General features: G+C 37.0%; 1 protein-coding gene across 1 annotated transcript in view; it reads left to right on the top strand.

The window, feature by feature from the left end:
• RP1 (RP1 axonemal microtubule associated) overlaps positions 1-25,489 on the top strand; it is a 185,212-nt gene that overhangs the window by 86,747 nt on the left and 72,976 nt on the right. Inside the window, exons 26-32 of the mRNA XM_068933834.1 lie at positions 4,399-4,553; positions 5,227-5,305; positions 10,082-10,163; positions 12,199-12,254; positions 12,412-12,444; positions 18,408-18,577; positions 24,500-24,719. Coding sequence (XP_068789935.1) covers positions 4,399-4,553; positions 5,227-5,305; positions 10,082-10,163; positions 12,199-12,254; positions 12,412-12,444; positions 18,408-18,577; positions 24,500-24,719 — 795 coding nt within the window. The remainder of the gene's footprint in view (positions 1-4,398; positions 4,554-5,226; positions 5,306-10,081; positions 10,164-12,198; positions 12,255-12,411; positions 12,445-18,407; positions 18,578-24,499; positions 24,720-25,489) is intronic.

The following is a 25,489-nucleotide window of genomic DNA, read 5'->3' as shown; positions in this document are numbered from 1 at the left end:
TTTGTTAGGCCATTAGGATACCTTAAGTGGTTACATTTTCTTCATAACTAAGAAGCAAAACTTCCTTTCTTTCTCTCCTTTTTCCCAGATAGCTCATATTCTGTTGTTATCAATAGATACCAGAAGGTGGGGATCGGGCTTAAAAATAGCACCAAATATTCTAAGTCATGACACCTAGGAGATAAAATCTCGACAGCTAACAATAGTACATTTGTATAGACTGAGCAAGTACAAATTTGGTAGTTGTACAACTGATTCTACTCAGTGACTCCTATATATTTTTAATATTAGGTGCCAATGTCATTTTCTTAACATAGTTATTATACTACTTTAATGACTGTCTTTCATACGGCCTTTTAGAAGCCCCCTACCTTTGTCTGAAAGGTTATTTCAACTGTTTGATCCATGCACCCAAGTCCTAGAGTTTTCTGCTTGATTATAGAGCTTATCTGAAGTAACCCTTTTAACAACTTGAAGATTTCAATCATTTATTTTCCAAAAGGTCATTTTCTTTTCTAGTGAGTGCTAGCTGCGTTTTTTCCAGTCATTTTCTATTAATTAATCCTCTTATATCCTTTATCATGGTTATTGCCTTTCTCAAAACCTTTCTTCAATTACTTTGATGAGCCTGACCTTAGAGCTGCCTAGATGTAGTCTAACAGGTCCCTATGAGAATGCTGAAATAGTATTTCCTGCCTTCTGCTCAGTATTTGGTTTTATGATATATTTTCCAACATTTTCTTTCCCTTTTTTTGACTACGGGCCTACTTCTCTGCCTTGTCACCCCAGCTGTCTGCTGGTGTACTGTCGCTAAATCAGTATGGTATAGTAGAATGAAATTACTGCTACAGAATGCCTTCATTCTGTCCCAATTAGACCATTGGGATCTAATTCACAAAGTTTTGTGATCGCTTTTTCTTATTGCAGTGAAACATGTTGCCATTTCAAATGTGGCAGCAATGCCGGGCTTTAAAGCAGGTCAGTTTCTCAAAGGAAATGAAACGAGATACAGAGATTAAACGTATTTTCTAGCGTTTTTTTATTTTACTATAAACACACAAAAACTTTTGTTTGTGAACAACAAGCAGCAAAGCTACAAAAAAGCAAATTTCATTCATGACGAGTCATGCTATCTCAGCAGTGTATTCAGCTGATAGCTTCATTCTCTAGGCTTGGCTGAATTTGTCTCCTGTGCTCATCAAACTATTGGTGTAGCTTGTCTTGTCTGCTACGGAGTGGCATGCCCCTTCCTGTTCTTAGCATTTAAGCAAGCCATAGCTCAGGAGCCAGTAACACTAGCATCTTTAGTAATTGCTCAGCAACCTAAAAAACTGCTTAACAAAGTCTGACAAAATTGGATACGCTCAAGTCAGTCTGTGCGTAGGTTTCCATTTGTACAAAAAAAAGGCTTAACACACAAAATCTGTTTGAAGAATGTCGATATGAATGTCCAAGCATTTATCTGTTGTGGCACGTTCTAAATATGCAAATACAGGGTGGTTAGGAGAATACTTTCCTTGCTTAACTTTTTTTGTGCATTTCTTATAAAATGCATTGTAACATACACACAAGTTAAGGGAAATGAGCATTCCACTTATTGTCCTAGTATCACCATCTAATTCACAGGGTATTGTTATTGTGTACACAAATTTGAAACCCAAATTGGTCCTTTGGTTTAGGAGTTTCCTTTCTAAATACATAGATTGTGTAGCCTAAATAAATGTAAGGTCTCATATTCTTCAGATGGTGAGAGAGGTGTATATGCATGTATGTGTTTTCTACTTCAGACTGAATTATTTAGGCTTGTAACAATAGAAAAATTTAGAGCATTATCATCTCTTAGGTTACCACAGAGACGCACAGCGTTACAAAAACAACTGTAATTTATTTATCTATTAATATGCTTGTGTTGTATTTTTTCTCTTATTCTGTTCTGGTGTGTCCTGCACATAATCCATTTGGTTTGATCTCCCTCCAGAAATGAAATAACTTCTTGGTATTTCCTTCTTGTAATCATTTATTATTAAAAGGCTTCTTAAAAAAGCCTGAACTAGGCTTTAAATTTGTGCTTATGGTTAGTCAAATTTTGCAATTTTGATCATGGAAATTACTTGCGGATTTAAGTAATATAGATACCAATCTTCTGTACATAAGCAGTCATAACATAAGCGGTCTACACCGTTTCTTTGGCTCCCACGGAAGATTTACTTTTTCAAAATTGAGAGTGTAAGTAAGAGTAAAAGCGTGGAGCAGACTTAGTTTTTGATATGTCCCTGCTTTTACTAATCAGTAGTGCCTTCCTCCACAGGCAGTCCAGTGATATTATTCAGATGGCTGGTAATAGCTAAACATAATCGTTAGGTTCTCTTCTGAGATGTGACCTCTCACCTTCACCACTCCCTGAAACATTTTGTTCCCTTTCTGATTATTCTGGCTCTTTGCTTCAGTGCATATGTTTCCTTTCTTAGTCTGCTGTCACCCATTATCCTTTCTCCTTTGAACAGTTTCGCGTTTGTCTTGCATTCTCCTGTTGTTAATCTATACACACTATGAGTATATGAAGAATTATGATATGAAATGTCATTTGGATATATGGCATAATTATGCTGATTATGAGGTCTATTTCTCTTTGTCACTTGGCATTTGTATCTACCATGTGTTTTAACAAGTTTTTCTGTTAGAGACATTGAAACTAGTTTTTCCAAGGCTTTGCAGATTTTCGACAGATGCGCCTATGTATTATTGAGATTAATTACATTTCACAGGTTAAGTGGCAGTGTCCTAGTTCATGGATGTGAGAGCAGCATTGAATGCTTGGAGCTACAGAAAATGCTGACACTGATCAGGAAGTGCTACTCCTCTTTAGAGGCACATTTGTACTAGTGATAAAGAGTTGGAGACCCTGTCCGTGCCAGTTTAGGACAATTTTATATGAATTAAAAAGATATTCTAATTTGGTAAGGAATACAGTGTATCCATCAACATTTCCTTCCTACCTTCAAATACATGTGGTGATTTTTTCTGCCTTTAAAATGTCTGTGGTATTATTTTACTATTTGTATAGCTTCTCCATTGAATACCAGGCACTGAGCATGAGAAGTAGCTTTTCTTTAGTGATAAATGACATGATGTTTAGCTTCATAAACTGCTTTGGGATCCTGAGAATGAAAAATACATGGACATGTCAGAGTCTACCTGATACTTGTATTTTGACAGTAATAGTATTTTAATTAATATTTGCTGTCTCGTATCAAACATTTGGCTATTTTTTTTTTGTTTCCAACTTGCTTCCTTCTTAAAGGTTGTACTTAGCTGTGTTTCTTAGAGCTTCTGCTACCTTTCTTCACTCCAAAGAGCTATTAAAGATCTCCATTAGTGGAACAGTAATCTTCTCTATCATCTACTAGCTAGCAGAAGAAATGATCGACTGTGATTAGAATAAAAACACTTTATGGAAAAGGTACCACTAAGGTCTAAACAGGAAAAATACTTTTAAAAAGTTATAAGAAATAGAAAAAATAGGTTGAAATGTAACAGGATGTAATACCAGAAATAATTATTTTTAAAAAGTAAGTTTTCATATCTAGGTAATTACAATGATAAAATTACTGGGTTCAAAATATATTAATACAGTAACCCTGAATTGTATTCCAGAATGCTTTGAAGATAAGTGTGTATTTTTGTGTCTGGAAGATTTTTGTCTAGAGTAGAAGGAGAAGCATTAAAAAAGTCGTAAATATATTTTAATTGAGAGCTGTTTTTAAAAGCATTCACATCTACTAGTGGTGAAGGTTGAAACCTTCAAAACCAAGTTGGGTGTCCAGCTGGTCATTTTATACATAGGGGGAGTCCATTCTACTTGCTCACCGTTGTACGTGATGCGAAAGTCTAAAAATCCTGTGTTTCATGATCATTAGCCTCTTTTTAAGATCAAATGAAGCCTAGTCACCCAGAAAATTCTGTTTTGCACAGATACCAAGGTTTACAGTTCTTTGGAACCAATGCAGTATAACTGTTGTCTGAGACCATGATCAGGCACAGTCAGACGGTCTGCAGATAACTTGCCAAGAAAGATTTTGCAAATTACATCCTGAAGTCATAAATACTCAAATGGGAGCAAGAGAAGAAAGTGGAGCACTAGGGAACGCTTACTTGATGGGCTACTTTCCTGAGCAGATGGGCTGCTATGCTCAGCATAAATGCTGTTTTTTAGGATTAGCGTATTCATATTTCTGTGCAGAGAGTTATAAGATTTGAACCTGAAAGTGACAGATACATGGATAGTGTTACTATTTCCATACCTGAAAGGCATTACAGTCTCCTGACCAAATTTTGATGCAAAAGGTTTTGAATCACGTAAAAGCAGTAAGGATAATCTCAAGGTTTTTCTTCTTCTAGTGTTGGTGTATGAGATCCACGTATACACAGGCTCTAAACTTGGTGCTGAAACAGATTCTAATGTTTACATCAATCTTATCGGAACGAGAGGAGATGCTGGCAAGAGGAAGCTCCACAGATCCAAGAATAATAGTGTAAAGTTTCAACATGGACAGGTGAAGTAAAAACAGTGCTGCTTCCGGTCAGTGAAAGTGAATTATGGCCGGCAAACTGTTTCTTCAACAAACATAAATATATTTTTGTTCACAAATTTTCTTCAAGCAGTTTTCAATTTTCTCACATATTTTCTGTATTCAAAATTATTTATACAATTCATCTTGTGAATAATTTTTATCTGCTGATTTTAAATGATTCATTTACTGAGAGCAATGGCTATTAGAATTTGAGTGCTGTTGATTATTTACATTAGACGTATGGTCAAAATGGCAATGAAAGCATTTTTGCTCTCCTGACCAGGCTACTGTGAATCTTAGAATCAAGCTCTAAATCGTTAATCACAATGATGTTTTCCAGTCTAGGTAAGAGAGGGAAGGCAGATAGGGCTAGAAGATGTAATATAGAGATGGTCAAATCAGTTCTTTGCAAATGAGCATTGCTTCATGCCAAAGGAATCCAGTGTCGTCTCTCTGGAGTAGTTTTAAGGTGCTGTTCATTTTGGAAAGCTTCAAAGGATCCTTACTGTTTGGCTGGGACCCATGTACAATATCAATATTCATTTTGCAAAAACAGAGAAAAAGAGTAACTGTTCTATACTGTTATAGTTAATATAGCTATAGTTAAAATAGCTATGTTTAAGACCTTTATAATTTTCCTTGTGTGGTTCTACAGATGGATATTTTCTGCATAAAGGCTGTCTCACTGGGAGACTTGGAGAAAATTCTGATTAGCCATGATGGAGCTGGTCCAGGTAGGATTTAAATTCCTAGCAACTACTCTGTTTTCAGGTCATTTTAAAACAAAATACACTTTATTTATGTTGCATTCTCCATATAAAATGTGACAGAAGGTCTTGCGGTGATAAGAAGCCTTCCTGTGGACTAGCCACTGTGGTGGAATACACTGATAATGGTCAGCAAAGAGGACATGAACTTACTGTCAAATAATATCATTTCACTCATTGTTTTCAATTTATTTATAATAGAGAACTATTTATTTGGCATACAGCATTCTAAGAAAACTCATGAAGTAAAATTTGTTTGCCTCTGTGGTGCTGACAGAGGTAAAATGATCTTTCATTAGACAAAGAGTGAGGATAAAGGTACAATAAAGATATTCAGTGCCTACTTTACTACAAAACAAAGTCTGTATAGCTAACGAGTAATATCTTTGCTGCTTTGGGGAATGGGAGAAGACTTGGTTATTTCTTCCGTGCTAGTCAATGTGCAGCTGCTGCAGTGAATGTTGCTGCATTCAGATTGCAGGAGCTTCAGAAAAAAGAGAATTTTGTGATGAGAGGAATTTGTCACAGAAGCCCTTGAGCCGTGTATCTCTAGAACAAAGTAAATGAAGAGAAAGATGGCTTTTAAAAGCAGTGAAGATGCAAATGCTGTAATATTTGCAGACTAGTGGCTGTGAAGGAGTTAAATGAAGGGAAGGATTTTTATTGCAATTTGTGCCCACAGCAGATTAGAAAAGCACTTTTATTCTACTCTGTTCTGAAATAACCTCAAGCATCACCAAATTTCCTGACTACCCATACTGTCTAAGGCTCTGACCACACTTATGAGTATCACAGGAGTGAGCTCATTAGGATGGCCTTGGTACGGGATGTAAAATTGAGTCTTGTAGCTTTACAGTTCTCTAGAGTATGCTCCCTCTGGCCATATGGATGACCATATACCCGAGCGTTTCACATCGTAGTATGCCAAGACATATCCCAGAAGGCAGTGTGGTAGAGCCTATCTTCACTCTATCCCCAGTATACCACACCATGCTCTCTTTCCCCTCCCTCATGTTTCCTTTAGCAGGCAGCCATATCACACAGTCAGCAGAGCAAATCTGCCACCAGGCTCAGCTATCCTAAGTTCCTTTGACAGTGGATTCCAAAATCTGTATTTATGGAAGGTTGTCTAAGTAAGAAGACAGGTCGGTTTCTATATATAACGAAATTAATGACTGGATAATTATGATTGTTCATTGTGTTCAACACAGACAGATCTTACAGGCCTCTCTTGAACTAAACTAGCCCCACATGAGCCTGACCTGAAGTGGTCCCAGGGGATTGTGAACTGGAAGAAGCTGGTGAGCCAGGGTGGAGACCAACTAGAGACCCAGTCTGTCAGGAGGGACTCAAGGGAGGAAAGTGCATTCCTTTAGAGATGGGGCTATCCTTTGTTCTAATCATATCAGTTGCCTGAATGTTTGGGCAGAAGGCCTTTAGTCTAGATTTGGGAACTATCCTGGAACAATAATGGGATGTATCCTTTCTCTGGGGGAGGAGAGAGAGAGAGGTCTATGAGGTTTACAGTCAGGGTAAATTTCTGTGGGTTTTTTGGAGATCCATGGTTGGAAAATGCCCTTATAATCACCTGGATCATGTACAGACTTTGCAGAGTATTTAGAGGCGTACCAAAAAGCATCCTTTCTGTAAAGTGCATTGGAAGTTTCCTAGACCACAGGGCATAGATCTTTTCCCACAGCTACAGTGACTGAAGAAAGAGAACGATTTTTGTCCCACACAACAGGCATTTGGCTCTTGTCAAATTGGAGTCACTAAATGATGAGTATTATCTGGTGAAACAACAGCCTTCTCTTCTAGAGGTACCTTTCTTTCATGCCTGTGCTTTCACACAAAAAGAGTTCATCCTCTCTTTTTTTTGCATTATTTCAAAGTTACCTGCCTGTGTGCTGACAGTTACTGGCCTGACCAGTAGGCTCCTTACAAGGAGAGGGCATCTGACCACCGGCTGAAGTATTGGAGGGTGATAGAGAAAGCTTGCAAAGCATCCTAACATATCCTGGAGCTTAAGTCTTGAAATGGAAATACCATTTTGCTCCATGCCCTGTTCAGGCAGGCCCTCGCTGTGGGACAGAGATTGCTGCCCTCTAGGGACTTCCAGATTCAGGTGCAGCCAGGGAGGCAGAGCACAAAGGTAAGTAGGACAGTTGTGTGGGTCTGACCAAAACATTCCTCATGCTGTTTTGCTACAGTGTACTGACATATAATGGTATGACTCAAGCAATACTTCTTAAGAAATATTGTAAGTTGTGAGCGGTGCAGACACAGTTAGGAGAGGCTATTTGGAAAGGACTTTGAAGGATAACTGTAACAGTCACTAAGATGGTTATTGGAAGTGATCTAAGAGAGCAGGATGGATGTGGCCATGGTTACTACTGTTAGGGAGAGGACAAATCCAGTAGCCTGACAGAGGACAGGCTGCCATAGCTCTGTGTCCCCAAGATCAACCAGTAGTGAGGCTGTGCATGTATTCCCACTAGGCACATGCACAAACACACATATACAACATATACATATACATGTGTATATGTATACCTATGTATGTGTATGGAGAGAGAGAGAGAGAGAGGTATATATTTATGCACAGTCAACCACACAGATAAACACAGATAGAAACACTCAATACTTACACAAACAAAAACAGGACCAATAGCCTCATCCTATTCCTCTCTCTGGCTGATCAGAAGGTCTGTTAGTGGGAAATATATACATATACAGTATGGTGTTATAAGCATACTGACCAGCAATCGGTTCACAAGTGACCTGCCCATTTTATCTCCTTATTCTTCTATTTTCCCACACTTATTCTTCCTCAAACTACCTTGATCCCTTCTTCCCTGCTGCCTTTGGTTCCACCACTAAACATCCCATAGCAAGTCCTGTAGAACTCCAAGAGGCTTTTCCCCAACATCCCATAATAAATCCAGTAGGCAATCATTCCCCCAATCTGAAAGGTATTCTGGAAAGCTGCTCCCGTTGACTCGTGGTGATGGGTTTCACATCTAGAGGATGGGGCTGATTACTCTCCCGTGACAGCCCTGGGAGGAGCTGGGGTAGAGTATTCAGCTTCCCCCACCAGCTAGTGTTTCTCTGTGCTCCTCTGTGTATAAGATGAGACATAATTTAACAACAACTAAGGATGTTGTCTCAGCCAGCTGAGACAAACCTAGGCAACACTAGAGTATTCTGTATACAGCTACCTTTTACTGCTTTATTGAAAACTAGATGCAGAAATCAATGTAACAAAAGCTGGAAGGTAAGGGAAAGACTGAGGGAACAGCAAATTAGTAATAATTTGCTTGCACAGTCACATAGGTCTTTGAAGTTCAGTAATACATGCTTTTATTAATGAAAATTATAAATACTTTCCTAGTCAGCCCTATTTTTTTCTCCCTGTGTCTGGGAAGAGTAAGGCTTCTGAAAAACGCGAGTAGGTTGGGAAGTGCTCCATGATTGTGCAGGTAGTGTTCTGTCCCGGAGCCAAGTCTGCACCAATGCCCTGCCCACTGATGACTGGGAAATACTATCTCTCTGGTAAATCAAGTTCTTAAGTGTTATTTTCTCCTGGCAATGTCGTAGGCCAATAGCAATCATGGTCATGCTGATGGATAGGTTTTTAACTTGAATCATAACCTAAGAAAACGGTGTCTGTTTTGGTTTGGTTTGTTTTTTTACTATTTACATTGCTAATGTCTACAATTTATATAGCACCTAAAAGCATATTATCACTTGTGTAGTTTTACTGGTAGAAAATGAATTCTCTGGCCTATCACAAAGTTGCGCGTAGAAGGTAAGCAAACTCAGTGGGGAGTTCCTAAAATACTTAAGTGCTTTGTGGTTTACATGCTATAAAATTTAAATAGTTCCTGTTGCAAGACCAAAAGAAATTTCTTCGTGCTGTTTCCTTGGTCAGGAGGGCAAAAAGGAAGTTCAGTAAAGATTATGATATTTCATATTTTAAAAAATAAGTTTTGTAAAGAGTGTCCTTTCTTCTGTTTATACAGGACAAAGATAAACAAAAACATGCCCTTGAAACTTAGGCTTTAAAAGTGCAAATTTGAAAAGCTTTGTGAAGAGGCTTATCACATGTTCAGAAGAACACCTCCTGTTTGTTTTCAACAAACTTCTTTCTATCATAATTAATTAATCTGATGTTCATGAAGATTAATGCAGTATTTTGACTTTGTAGTGTATTTAAAGGAGTATATACTGTAACAGCTAAAGCATATGTTTTTCAGAAACTAAGTAAGAATACAGGAAAATGAGAACAGTAGATACTAATGGTCTGTTAACTGATACTGTTACATGCAAGAACGATTTCACTCACAGAGGACCAAGAGTTCCATTTCTCACATAGATCTCGGTTAATTGAATAAGCAGATTTGTCCTAACATCCTTGTGCCTGAGCACAAGGAATCAAAAGATGTAGGCTGGGATGTGAATGGTCATGGCGTTTCACAAATATATGCATACGCTCATCTCCAAGCAAAAAACCCCTCCTTTTAAATTAAAACACAGCAAAGCAGGGAAGAATTAATATTTTACCTCTTACAAGAGACATAGAATGATAAAGCTTTCACTACGTTAATTTATATCATCCTTTCAGTTGAGTTCTGTCCTAATGGGATCTGTTTTTCTGCTGAAAAAAGTTTTAGTTTTTTTTTCTTTAAATTTATTTTAAAAATACATTTTTTCAGATAATAAACTTTTGTCATTTCAATAAAGGCAATGGGTGGTTCCTGGATAAGATTGTCATCAGACATGAAGAGGGAAAGGAAGCTCAAGAGACTGTATTTCCTTGTAATAGGTATGTCATTCCTGTAGAAACAGAATTACTTCATTAAACTGCTAGCAGCCGAAGCCTAAACATTACAGAACAGGCATATGCATACAACCTAGATATATGAGCAATGCTCCAGAGTTTTTCAAAGGACACGAGATGCAAAATTTAGATCTTGAAGGCAAAGAATGAAGGTTGCTGGTTAGTACGTGAAGGAGTCAAAGCATAAGGCAAAAAGCCCAAAACCAAACATTGTATAGGAAGAAAGGTGCATTGATCTTTCCTTTATCTAGACATATATATACAGAGCACATGAAAACAAATATGTTTTCAGTACCCAATCTTTTAAAAAATATTATATGGCAAGATCTAGTTGTATGGATTTCAGTCAGTTTCTCTTTTCCAGTCACTGAAGACCTTATACATACATTCTGGAAATCTTTGAAATGACTTTTGACTGTAAATGCAAAGAATGGTTAATTCTCCTTTAGGAGAGCTAAAATGTTTCCTTTCAGCTAGCAAATAGCTGTTTCTCTGTCTTACTAAGACTAGGATTTTGTTGCCATGGGCAAAATTGGAAAATGTCCAACTTTCTCTGTTCTAACAGTTACTAAACAGCCTATTCTTCCAAGGCAACTGCAACCTGAACTTTTAGCAATCATGTTGCTGAGTCACATGGCTATAACAGAAAAAGCATTAAACAGGCCAACAGAAGAAAGTAAGGATTTGTGTATGTTACTTTTGCATCACTCTATTTAATACAATAATAATCATTTAAAGAGTTATAATTTGGGTCAAAATAATTACATTTTGTAGTATGTGGTTTCCAGATTTTGTGAGTTTAGGCTACATGGCTGATACATTTTCCGTGTTATTTTGGGCTGTGTCTTACAGTCATGAAAATCTTTGTAAGTTCTGTAAAAAAAGCTCTACTTCTTTAGGAATCCCTTCTGTTTACAAAAAGCACGATTTCAATTTGCAAGACTCCTAGAAATGATTAGCTAAGAACCATTTACTCCTCTCAAAACTATTATTCTGATGATCAGGCTTTTGTTTTATTTTTGCTTTTTGACTGTTAGGCTGTTTAATTGGTTTGGTGTGCGTTAAAGATGGCTGTTGGAAGAGTAGACAAATGAGACAATCTCCAATCACGGAGATTTTATGAGACTTTTTCTAAAGGAGGGTCACTTAATGAAGACTCTGAGCTTGCTATAAAACTACTTTGTCAAAAGGAACTTACTAAGCCCTTGGAAAAAGATTAGCGGCATTATGAGTAGAACTAGACAGGTCCTGCCATTCTTTGCCTGCAGAGTAAGTGCTGCCCTTGTGTCAAGTCTTCATGCATAAGAGATTTATTCATATAGTTTTGTTATATACAAGAAATGAAATATATTATTGGATACTTGGGTATGAACAAGAGCTGTATCAGCATGGAGCCGATAGAATGGATGTTGATAGCACATATTTATTTATTTTTAAATAAGAGAGATTGTTAATGGATGTAAAGTGTTATTATATCAGCAAGGGGGATCAACTGAAGGAGTATGAATGTGTTTTTGTAGTGAAATTAGATTTCAGAAAGAGCTCCTTAAATTCATCAGAATGGAAGAAAAGAAAAGGTAAAAGGAAATTCAGTTTATTGCTGACTAACTATAGAAGATCTAGAAACTTCCAAACTTGGGGCCTGAAATATTCCTTCCAGGGGTTATATAACAAGTACAATGAATATAACTGAACATTTGAGGTTATATACCATTCCCTCAAAAATGTACAATTCAATATTGATCCTGTAACTACTTAGTACTTCGTATGGTGTTAACTTCCATGAAAATTTCTATTTTTTGCTGGTAATAGAGTGAGCCAAATTCTCCCTGAACATGAATAATGCTAACTATGATAAAAGTATAAAATAAAATTAGGTCTAGGAAGTATTTTCAAAGCTTAATTTGGCAAAAAAGTATAAAAATGCTGTTGAAGAGAGTGCAGGTAATTGTGAGATCACTTGTAATACGAATGATGATTGTTATTAATCTCTCTTTTTTTTTTTTTTTTGCAATGAAAGATGGTTAGATGAATACCAAGATGATGGGAAAACTGAAAGAGAGCTAACTGCCAAAAGTAAGTATTTTCTTACAGAAAATTTGTATCGTAACAATATAGTATATGCTCAATGCCTAGTTGTTACTGAAGAACTTCCTGAATACGACCATAACTTAAGAAGAAAAGCAATAATAAAGCTTGCTCACGTAAAACATTTTTGTTGTTCCTATTTTAGAATATAGCAATGCGAAGATGGCATTCTCCAAAGGTAAGAATTCTTTTCTATACAATTTTTTTTTGGCTATTCGAATTCAACCTCCAAATTAGTATTAAGTGACAAATAAGTGGAGCAGATTAGCTTTCTCATCATATATGTAAACAATCAATTGTGAGAGAAAATGAATACAAATTGGCTGATAAAGATCTACAAAAATGACAAGTCTTTTAAAGTAATGGAGGAAAAGATACTTCTCAAACCATTTCTGATTTTTTTCCCATTTCTACTATTCTATACCAAAATCAGCCAGGAATTTCTCTCAGAAGAGATTCAAGAATTGTTTTTTTCATCCCAGTGCTACTGTCATTTAATACGAGGGGATAGATCCCTTAGCAAACAACAGCAACTTGAAAATGTGTTGTGAAATGTCATTGGAAAAGTTTTCAGGTCAAAGTCCATCAAGCTATTCCCCAAGTAGCCAGAAATGATGCAGGCTTAGGCTCCAAGTCCATTAATGGGTAATTAATGGACTGCATTACTACATGCAGTAATTTCATTCAATTGACAAAGACTACCTGAATTAATAAAACATATTAAAAAAAAGCTAGCCACTTGTTTATTTATATACCTACAAAGATGGTCCCGTCATTGAAAAATGCTAGCACCTCGCAAGTCGGGGGTATACAGTTAATGAGGGGAATTTGATATATCATCTCTGTATTTTTCCCTAGCCAGGAAAGAGAAACAGACTAATACAAGTTTCTTTATGAATATTTTAACTGTAAGTGCATATTCTGTGTAACTGTGTCTGCGAGCGCTATGGGAGAAACTAAAGTAAAAGAAGTAATATTTTCATTCACCTTTGAAAACGGTGACTTGCCTTTTGTAGGATGAGTCCTGATCTCTCAGTCTAATTCCTTTTCCCATTAAAATGAAATCTCTTGCATTCAGTCAGTTTGGTCAACAGTTTCATTGTTCCAGGGTATCGTAACTTTTACAAGAGGAGGCTGATTAACTCAGGTAGATAAAGACTTTCCCATAGAGATGTTTGATTTTCACAAGAGCGACTTGGAATTGGATTCTGCATTCTGTTAAGCACACAGTTCTCAGATGCATCCATATATAATTTTCACCCTATATTCAGAAAATAAACCATATTTTGGAACTAATATGTTTTTTTCCAGTGCAGCTTCATTTTTTATTAAGTTACAATAAGCAGGTACAGCTGCAGAGACTGCTAAGAGCTTGTACATGTCAAGAAGAATAAGGCACAATATTTTGATTGTGAAGAGAAAGGAGCAACTTATTCTTAATCAGTTAGTGGAACTTCACGCTCTTAAGGTGTCCAGGAAGATCCAAAAAGTGTATGCTGATTTATTAGGATGACATCTGAGGTTCTGAATAATGAAGAATTTAAGAAAGAGAACATTTGTTAGAGGGCATTCTACCAATTAGCTGTGCATCAGGTTAGCTTGAACTCCTCTTCAGACATCTTTTCTTTACCCGGGAGATTGCTTCAGTGAGGAGCTGAGACAGCTGAGAGATCATGCTTTTTATGCCTTATTTAAAAGAGATGATAAGTAAAACAGATCTAAGGATTGTTCACATTTTAATATGTGTTATCTTACTGGTTATCTTGTAGATCTTGCACATGAAAAGGTTGAGCTTTACAGGATTGTAACCAGCAAAAGAGGTTAAGAAAGAAGTCTTGTACACAGTTCTGTGTCAATCCATCATGATACAGTACTAGGGTTAGAGCTGATTAGAGAAAATTCCAGAGATGCAAAAAGTATTTGCCTTAAATTCTCCCAGCAGCTGTAACGGTGATTTCAGAGGGTAGAGCAGATAATTGTGACAGGCAGTCCCATTCACAGTGGAAGTGAAAACTGTATTTATTATGCATTTGCTGAATATGAGGCAAGCAGCAGAGTATTGATGTTACACAGCCAATTTTTATGTATTCATGTGGTCATATTCTGTATCAGCTACACTCTGCGAGTAGAGTTCAGGAAAAGTCATTTAAAAAGTTGATTGTTATAATCCAGTATTGTTTGGTGATTTTCAGAAAAGTGATCAATGTGCTTAGGTCAGGTCTAAAGCAAAGGCTACAAAACAGAACACTCAATAAGTCGCTGTGAAGGTCAGAAGTCTCATTCTCTTTGGATAAGGCTCATAAGCTGCTCAACCACATAACAAAAAAGTAGAGTTTGAAAGTCATCGTTGCTGAGCAGGTTTCTTGAGGGCTTACGGTTCTTTTTCAGTCAGCTGGCATTTTGCCAACTGTAATGAAGCAGAAATTCCAGTTCCTTGTAAACACTGCTGGTGGCTGTGGATTCTGCCTAAATGCAGTAGATCCATATTAACTTCTCTCAGTATCATCTATAGATTGTGGAGAAACTCTATCAAATCAAGCACAATAGCAGAATTATTTATACTCTCTTGATCCTGCCATGTATGCTTGATGCAAGAGAAAAGGCTTAAAGATCTCCTTAGTAGAGAAGATGGATAGCTACTTTCAGTTCTTAAATGATGAAGATGTTCTGAGGGACAATGGGACTTTTCATCACTCTCTAAGTTTCTTATACTGTGAGGAATATTTACTATTTCCTCCTTCTCTTTTCTCTTTTTTTTTTCCTCCCTTCAGGATAGGTGGAGTACCATAACAGCACATAGTAAGGGATTTTCTCTCAAAGCAAAGAGACAAGACACTATATTACAGTGTTGTCTGTACTGCAGTTAGTTAAAAGGAGCTGAATTCCTGTAGTGAGGATCACAAGGTATCTTGTGGTATTGTGGGCTTTTGTGGGTGATATATAAAATATAGTTCAACATCAATGAAAAGGTTAGATTTTCTTGTGTCATGCAAGGTTGTTGGCATTAAGACATACAGACAATTCATAAGAGAAGGGAAAACATACAGTAAATTCTTCCTGTGATGCCCTTTGTTTATAAATCATTCCCTACCTTGTGAGTTTTTGCTAATTGAGTAAGAATAATCACAGAATCCCCAAAACATAAATAGATTGGTCTTGCTTCTAAAAATCAAGGACACTATGTATATTGCCAGGGACAGGCTGAATTTCCTAAAGAAATAGGAACAAGATAGATAGTCTCACTGGTCTACCTCTAGCTCCTGTAAGACAAGTAAATCAAGCAACACAAATTTCTACAATTTCTGTGAAATAAGCAGCCTACTCCTACATCTAGCGAACTGCGAATGCCATTTTAGCTTTTAAGTCCAAAAACCACCAGTAAAGAAAGCTAGAGTACCATGTCCTCAAAACAATGGTGTCAATCTTCTAACAATGTATAAGTTGTTCGTATTAAGGAAAAAAAAAGGGAAAATCTAGCCTTCCTTTTTCAATTTTCTCAATTACCTTACAAAATATAAATTTTATATTTTACCCTACCAAATTTGCTATGTGCAGAAGTCGCTGCAGGTTTGATTTTCCCAGTTATGCTGCAAGCATCTTTCAGATTCCAAAGTAGTGGTTGAAAGGCTTTCTGGAGGGATTTTGTTATGGTTGATCCCATTTCATTTCTTAAAGTCAACAAAGGATCCATGCATCTCTGGAGCAACATGAAAGTTTTTTTTCATAGAAGTCTATTTTCCCTCTGCCATTCATTTAAACGGTCTCATACTGTTTTCTCAAAGAAAATGGCTATAGCTTTGCACATAACCTAAAAGTAAAATAACACACTAGCATTAATCACTTTGAAATGAAGCTAATGCAGTTCAGTGATATCAGGGGAAAAGTATCTTTTTTATATGGCCATGTGTATGAGGTGCAGAAAATGACATACTCAGACTCAGCTATCTAATTTTCAGATGTTACTGAGGTATTTGGAATCTGCTGAAAAAAGATATAGAAATCGCTGAAACAAATAGGTATTTGCAATCAGTCTTCTTTCTAGTGTAGCCATCCTTACCACGTAGCAGTCTAAGGGAATATAATATTAGACAAGACATTCTTTCCTTACTCTGGCATGAGCAGATTGAAATGAGTTTGCTGAACTGAGAGAAAATGCAGTCAGTCTGGATTAGCTTAGTTACCAAGGTGTGGAAGCATTAAAAGTAAATGTAGGCGAACAGGATGCTAAGAGGCCTTAAATCTGTTAACCACTGATTCATTTCCTGGAAAACTCCCAACTGGTGTCTTAGCCTTTCTTCTGAAATAATAATTAAAACTGCAGTCATGGATATTAATTAAAGTAAACCACGTTTCCTGAAATGCATTCTCCAAACGTGCTGCTTCTTGGAGCAGGAAACAGGCAGATATGCATCCTTGCTTTCTCTTAACTTAGGGCTCGCTCTTTGCTGAAGCAGAGGAGAATTACAGTGAGAAAAGGAAAGCTCACCAGGGAGACACTATAATGTGTCATGTGGCAAAATTATCTTAATTTTCTCTCTGCTGTGTACCTGGGACACCCTTCAAAATGGAAGGCGCTTACGTGGGACATGGTTGGAGCGGATAAGAGGTTGAGGGCTATGGTGGGAGTCTTTGTAAGAATTTGAATTTGTAAGGCCTTAGAGTGCTCAGGAATGGCAGAAGCTCAAACGATGCTTGACTTCCCCAAGTGTGACACCCTAAAGGGTACCACATGCCAACCTGGCACAAGGAGATAAAATTCAGAGCTGGCATGCATATTAAACAACAACAGTTCCTCATTAGGCAAGGTCTGACTCATTCCTGGAAATGACCTCAAAAAAAGAGTTCAGCTGGAGGGATCCTTTCAGCTAGCATCTTACTCAACCGACTGCCTGTGAGACGTGTATTCGCCTGCTGTTTTGTAGCTGAGCCCGGAAGAATCAGGGAACAATCAGATGTAATTCAGAAAAAGCTTCTATAACAAGGGGAAGATAGAATAAGCTAAATAAAACAATGCAAAGAACGGAAAAAATTATAAACGAAGAAAACCAGAACAGATTTTCACCCAGTCTCCACCTCCAAACAAGTGGAGGAAAACAAAAGGTATGAAAAAAGTGCAGGGCACGTTAAAAAAAAAACAAATCCAATTTATTTGCAAGTTAAACTATTTTAACATTTATTCTGTCAATACATTGCATTATAGGCTTACACACGTTCATGAAATATTCTTCTTCCTATTAACTCCATTAGCAAATTATGTTATTATCACAGTACCGGTCACATTCTAAGCATGGGGTTTTGATTTCCTTTCACTGTTCAGTTCCTCTTGCCATGCAGCATCGAGTGTCTTTTCTACAAAAAACTCAATTTGAACTCAGATGAAGATTTGCATTCAACCAGTTAATTATCTTTCTAGTCTATAAAGTCCATCTCAGACGTATTTTTTCCACACTTTGAACGGTTTTCTGCCACATTTTGAATAGAAAAGATGAATCCTTTCTAATACACATTCTCAGTTGCATTCTGGATTTACATTCATTATTATATGTCATCTATCAAAAAGAATCTCTGAAAGGCCCAATCCATGGGCTGAGGTCAATGAAAGCAGTTTATTTGAATTACCTAGATTTTGGATTGGACCCTAATGAATGATCTTCTCCTACAAATAAGCAAACTGAGCATGACAGATTAGGTTAGAAATATTGGAGAAAAGAGGTTTAATTTTTATTATTTGACTAGACTAGTTGTGTATTCCAGCAGGCAATTCTTAAACATGGATCATATACTAGTCTTCTTTTTCATAGTATGTGCATGAACACTTTAAGGAGTAAGATGTAATAAATGAATTACTGCAATTAAAGCAACTAATTTGTTATAGAGAATGCAAAAATCTAGCCAAAGATTCTTTTTCTTGCTTCCTTGATATTGATTTCAGCTGGTATACCCACTTCAACAGTTGTCTTGTTTTTATCAAGTCTTATTTAAATTATAATTGTGTTCCATAGAGGGAATATGTGCCTATTTTTATAAAACGGTATGCAAATTCATAGCAATCTTTACATTCTTTGTAGTAATAATAATGAAGATATCCATTACTCTCCTCCCTTGATATGAAATATGTGATGATATTTTCATTTTATTTAGCACAACAGTGGAGAGTGCGGGTTAAAACAGATGGAGATTCCCCAGAGCCACAGAAGTGTAAAAGGACCCTTGTGATTTATGGCTCAAAGGGCAAAAGTGATGACCTTCTGCTTTCTCCACAAAACCCAGGATCTGTATGCTTTCTACCCAGAGCAACAGATGAATTCATTGTAAGTCATAAATACACAATACTACAGAGAGATTATCATGACATTCCACTCTAACCAAAGGACATATATATATATGTGTGTGTGTGTTTGTGTGTATGTATGTGTGTGTATATATATGGATATATGTGTGTGTGTATATATATGTGTGTGTATGTGTATATATATATATGGAATGCTAGTTTTCTTGCTGCAAATGACTTATTTATTTACAAAGATGGAATAGTATGACTTTAGATCTTGAGCCACCTTATGCTTGTAAGCCAGCTATATAGTGTTCTCTTTGAATGTTCAGTGCCTTTAAGAGTGTGTTTCAACGGGAGAAATGATCTCTTTTGTATAATTTATTGCATTCATCAGCTCTTGTCCTGTATTTTTTCCATTCTCTAAAGAATCCTGAGTTGCAGTTTATACGAAAGGCAATATACAATTACTAGAGAATGCAGAAGATAACGTATTTGGACAGTATGCCCAGAGGACATAAGTGAGCTTTTCTTTCCATTATTCCAGTCTTTGTAAAGCAGTCTCTACTGTCCTCCAACATGATTCTGTCTCTCAGACCAGCAGGCACATAGGATTTTTCTGAATAATCATAAATCACAGGAGAATCCGTTCAAGCCTATCAAAGTGTGATGAGCCCTGAAGCAATAACATATACATGGCCAGTATTAAAAACAGCACTAACACAGTCTGGACTGTCTGTACACCTCACACTTATCCTGCTGCTTTGAGAGGAGTATCTAAGGTGTCTTAATGCTCAGATTCTGTCCTGACTTTCTAAGCTAAGTCACTACAAATTCTGTTGATTGCATGGAAGTTTAGCTTCTAGCCAGTTAGAAGAAAGAATCAGCTTGCATTCACGGCAGTTTTATAAAGTTCAGAAATACATTCAAATGGCTGCAATAAACATTCTGAAAACAAAGGCAAAACTACATTCAGAAAGTGTTGTCAAGCAGATGTATCAGAACTTCATCATAATGACCTGATCCAGGCTAAATTATTAATTTAAATAACAAGCTAATACAATTTAGAAACTTTACTGGGAATAAATGAAAAGATAAATGGCACTTGTTAAAGACAAGAAACTAGCTGCTTATCAGAAAACAGACTGAACAACAAAAGGAGCTTCCTTACCCATCGACATAAACTAGAGAGGTCAATAGAGGCAGAGTCTTGTCTTCAGAACAGCCACACCAGTTGACAAGCATCATTGCATAATGCAGACTACATCCAACTTTTCAGTAATTTCCTAAATGCCATGTATTGCTTGTTAAGATCACCTAATTTCACTGACACGCTAGGAGAAACTAGCATTGTTATGTATTAATCTGACTGTCTCTGCTATTCTACCGTTCTTTGTACCATATTCCATCATAATGGAGTTCCATCCTAATAGCTTTTTAAATGTTTGTTCATGATTTGGATAGGCTTTGGATTAACGCCTATATTTTTCTCCTTGGTTTTGTTGCTTTGTATCAAAATTTTAATACTATCTGAGCATTCTTTATTGTGCACGAAGTTTTGTCTCTTTGCTATATTGCCTACAGTGTAGGTTTAGTGTGCCATTCTAAGGAGGTCAGAATAGTAGGCCTGATATAAATGAGCACTTGAGGTTTTGCTTTGGGATATTTTCAGAAACCACCTTCTTTAGAACCAGTTCAGCTAATATATCCTGTTTCCTTTTACTCTCTCTTTATTCTTACTAAAGCTATTTGAAATAATACAGAAGCTTTGCTCACCTTCTCCCACTGCAGCAGTATGTTGGAAGCCTAATATGATGTCACAGGGAGGAAGGGCTGTGAAGAAGTAGAAGGAAATGAACTGTTAAAACTCTTCAAGGTCCTGGTCTTCGACAAATGCCCTTAGTAACATAGTGCAGCAAAAAGAACAACAGGTTATGTACTATAAGCAGCTCATATTGTTTTGAAACCGTAGGCTTAATTTTGTATTTATTGTACACTTAGGACATGAATGCATCTACATTCCTGATTTTCCAGGTGCTCTCACAGAAATGCATACACAGATGTGTATCATATTCGGAATGATTATCTGGTCCAAAATACTCCTAACCATCTCCTATGAAAGAACAGGTGTAGTTTAATTGCACACAGCAAATGTAAAGAATAAATTGCTAAAAGAGATAAAACAGCAGCATACTAGCAGGTTAGGTTGTTTGGTTTTGGTGGGCTCAGATAGCTGTAGTAGAGTGAATGAGCTGCTTATGTGCGAACAAATTTAATTTGAACACGTTGGTTCTAATAAATAAACTGAGAAATAAAAGAAAGTGTCTATGTTATTGTATCTGCTGGGAGTTTTAGCATTAGAGATAGCATGGCAGAAAACCACGCTCTCTACAGTGAACAGAACAGATGCATTGAAAACTAACTGGGAAAATGAAAGCAAACTAATTATGCAGTAATAAATTTTCTCCTTGATATTTGAACAATGATAGAGATCAATTGCTGATATCATATGGAGTAAGGAAATTTGTAAATTATATGCATCTTCTAAACTCCAGTGTGTTTCTTGCTACTTACAGAAAAAGTTTGTTAAAGACTACCTTTGGAGAGCACGTTCTATTATCCAGACAATCATAGAATGCAAAGTGACATTGCTGGATAGATCTTGGCACTGGGATCCCAGCACTAGCACAAGCAGTATGAAATAAGCCATAGTGCTGTGACCACAAAGCTCTGAAAATAGACCCATGCATAAATACACAACATAAATATGAACTAGATTTCATATTAATGGCTAAAAGGAGGACAGAAAATTAAAAAATGCATAATTCAATACTTTGTATGTTTTCCACAGTGTGGGATGATGCTTCAAACAACAAAGAGCAGGATTTCTGGAGTTTATGGCAGAAAGCTGTTTAGCTGAACTTTAGGATGATTTGACCATGCCCTCTATAATGCGGATCATTCATGCATGTGTATCTTTTTGCAGGGAAGTGATAGAGAATTTAATTTTAACGTGGAACCAGACAGTAAATTTTGCAAACCTTTAATTACTTTAGGCTTGATGCCTTCGGAGAAGTCCTTTGTGATTCAAAAAGGAAAAGATTTAAAATATTATGAAAGTCTCTAATCATTTCCATTGATTACCTGTTTCTGACAGATTCAAAATCCTGGTGGCTTCATCAAGGCGTCCTCTTGATTATAAGAGCTATCCTCCTTCAACCATGCAAGGCAAACAATATTGTGTTATTTAGCTGAGTCCAAATCAGCTCAGATTTCAAGTACTGAATATTAGGCAAAACTATTCATAAGAAATATATGTGGAAAAATTAACTAGAAAATTTGAATCATGAAGAAAAATGAGGAAAACAGTACCCTTTTGTAAATATTTTATCAATTCTGTTAAGATTTTATCAATCTAATGCACTCAAATTAAAATATTTGGTGTTGTTTAATTCAACAGATTGTAGATGGTAAGGTTACTGATGCTTTCTGGTTTAAAGGCAGTCACGGATTTCACTGAAATTGTGGTTCTAGAAGAAGAAAGGAGAACACTAACTTTTAAATAGTCTGTCCTGCATTCTGGAATTATTTTCCTGTATGTATGATCTGCACTTTTCCTACAAGAATTGCAGTAAACATCTAGAAAATTGCAAATTTGAGTAGCAGAAGACAAAGTAAAACGTAAGGTGAAACTTGCCCTGTTAAATAAAAATAACTGAGTTCTGTCATGTTGCAACTCTAAACCGCAGAGAGCTTTATGGAATAAGTAGTGCATGGCATTTAGAGTAGCTCAGTGATACAGAGTCATGAGGTCCATCTGCAAGAAAGAAAATCTGCAGGCAATAATTTTATAAATCAGTAGTCTGGTTGTGAAAGAGCAGAAGCAATGATTTTATTGCCTCTGAAGGAACCATAATTTAAATGCGTGAAGAAGCTGTGCGCTCTCCTCTTGATGAATCCAAATAGTTCCCATTAAGTTTAATAAGACATGAATGTGCACTTTTTAGGAGGAATTAGACCACTTAGTGCACCAGGGCTAATGATATGCTTTGCAGCATACACAGCATGAATGAAAAACTCTTGATATAAAATGCTACCCACATAACGTTTCCCTTTTCATGGAGCAACGATGAAGACCAAGCCAGGACTCTGTGAGGGTGTGCTAAATCCAAGAGGCATAAGCCCCCTTGCAAGTGCATTGCAGTGCCATGGGATGGCCTTGAATAATGGCAGGCAGGGCAGGCTAGGCTTACAAGGGAGGACAAGTTTGGTGCCTTTTTCAATGCAAAGCTACTGCCATGTAGCTACTGTGGAGTTATGGTTCAGCAGCTAAGAGATTCCCTGAAGCTCAGGACTGCAGGATCATCACAGAACCATGCTACTGCTGTTTTACAGACAGTGAGAAAGATTCTTCCCTGGTCCTTAAAGAACAGTGCCTTGTGTCCTGCTATTTTGTACGAGTGGCATGGCAAACCCTTATAACACTTCTCTAAAGAAATTTGGACTGGAAGCGTTCTTGTAAGTCACCAAGGGCAATTCCTTGTTATCACAGGCCGCTTTTCTTACGTTCCACTCCATGAACGGTTCAAGTTCTTGTAAAATGATTTTGTGAGGTTGACACTTTTTGATTAACCATTACTCTTAATACTTTGACATTTTACTATTTCTTATCTGCAAAGCCTTTATTGATGAAGGTGGCCAACTCTCTCCCTGAATGACAAAAAACATACTTTTTACACTGTTCTTCCCTAATACGAATAAGGTGGCTGATGCTTTCTGGCATGTATGTCTCCACTGTGCAAAGGCGCAAAAACTAGCTTTAAGCAAGCTAGGTCAGCGATCAAGGTCTGCCAAACGCAGAGCCCTGCTTGAGAAGTAGAATAAATTAGGCTGTGAGGAGCTCTGTGCTCTGTCTTAAGAGCCAGTCTACCGGTGATCCGAGGGCAGGATTGTGCAAGACTAACTTCAATATTTTACCGCTATGCTGCTGAGGGCGTTAAGGATTTATTTCCTAGCATCAGTTGCCAAAGCTTATATGGTGACTGATCTGGCAAAATCTGCAATATGAGAGAAGAACAAGGCCACTGGCAACATTTTCTATTTTGATCCTCCTTAAAAATAATTGTTATCTTAAAAAAAAAACAGTTTTGTTTTCTTTCTCACTTGAAATCCTCCCCCCTGCCCTCTCTTTCTTGCAGTTGCCTGTGAAAGGCTACAGCACTCCACTTTCTGGAGTTCAGAAGGTGCTTATTGTGCAGCATTTGATGTAATGCAAATCATTAGCACTTGATGTGGTTGGGTCACCCCAAATCCACACAGCCCTCGGCTGGGTGGGTTTACCTAGGTCTCCCAGAAGCCCACAATCAGCAAGCAGATATTGAATTTCCTAAACCTGATGTGGGAATGGGGCTGTTCTGTTCTGCAGGGCTATTTCTGTAACATTCATAATTTACTTTTATGCAGAAAAATCACTTCTCTTTTCCATAGAAGTGATTATATAGTACTTTGATTTTTTAAATTCAATCATTTTGCAAAGGAGAACTGAGATAAAACTTTCTAGGCTAATGGTAATTGTCTTTAGTTATAATACCTCACTTTCCTCCTGATATCAGAGCCTTTAACTGGAGCTAAGTCCCTCCTTATCCAGTAGGATCAAAGCTTTACACAGTATTTTTTGCCTAAAAAGCTTAAATGTAGATTTTATTGATTTCAATCTTGACTCACCCTACTGGCAAAGTATCATCCTCACATTACTAAAAATGGAACAGAGGAAAACAGAAGAGGCAATCTCAGCCATAATCATACAGGGGCTCCACGAAAAAGAGGGATCGATTCCGTCATCACTCCTATCCTAGCCTCAGATTCAGTTTTCCCATTGGTTAATGTAAATTGAAGGAATCCTACACTTTCTGGAAGTGAAGCAGCCATGATAATACACTCTTCCTCATGATATTTATTGCAGATTGAAACTGGAGATGTGGGAGATGTATACAAGATTCGGGTTAGCTGTGATGATATGCCAGGCTTCGAGGGTTGGCATTTGAAGTCTTTTCACATAGAAGAGCTACATACAAAACAAGAATTGAACTTTGACTGTAGCTGCTGGCTCTCTCTTAACAGAGAAGGCAGGGAGCTGGTGAAAGAATTCCCTGCAGTGAATGAAGACAAGAAAATTTTACCAGGTAAAAATAATGGAATGATACGAACTACGTGAACCAACCTCTTGAAAAGAAATCAGTACTATAGCCACATAGCTCTTTTTCTGGATTCAGTATCTTCAATGACTCTAAGGCAACTGTACATGAGCTGCAAAAATCCTGACCATTTAAGAAATTTCATTTTCCAGTTAAATGGCAAATTGGGTTTCACAGTTGGTAAATCTTCTGCATAATTCTAAGTGTGCAAAATTGAGGATATAATTATACTTTTTAAAGATAAAACACACGTTCAAAGCCATGGAAATGATTTGTGGTAGATTTACTATTGAATTATTTAGCTTATAATAGCTTTAATTGCTAACTCCAGTATCAGAAGTAATCCTCCATTGTACAAAAAAGTTTCATGTTTGTTTTTCCCTAAGGATATTTGGTGATGTTCTGAGATTTTCAGAGTATGCTCAGAAATGCACTTGGAAAGTGAAGGCCCATAAAAGTACTGCATTTACTCAGAAAAGATAGCGGTTACACATGAGATAAACATAATTAAAGACAGGACTGCTTTTCTAAACTAATGTTCCAGCAATGCTTGTCCTTCAATAGCTCAAACGTATTTGTGACCTTAAAAGAAACTAGCATTAAGATAGTTAAATATTAACTCAGCTGGACTATATGTTAAAAATGACACGTGAAAAATTTTGATCATTCCATCTGTATGAGTGTGAACTCACCTGCAATTTAATGATTCTTCTCAGAAGAAAATCCAGTCCGACTGTGGAGACTGAGAGCAGAAAGTG

The sequence above is a fragment of the Struthio camelus genome, chromosome 2 (assembly GCF_040807025.1).
Source record: "Struthio camelus isolate bStrCam1 chromosome 2, bStrCam1.hap1, whole genome shotgun sequence".
In the NCBI taxonomy this organism is placed as follows: domain Eukaryota; kingdom Metazoa; phylum Chordata; class Aves; order Struthioniformes; family Struthionidae; genus Struthio; species Struthio camelus.
The sequence above is the reverse complement of the archived record's forward strand: the minus strand, read 5'-3'. Positions and strand labels throughout refer to the sequence as shown.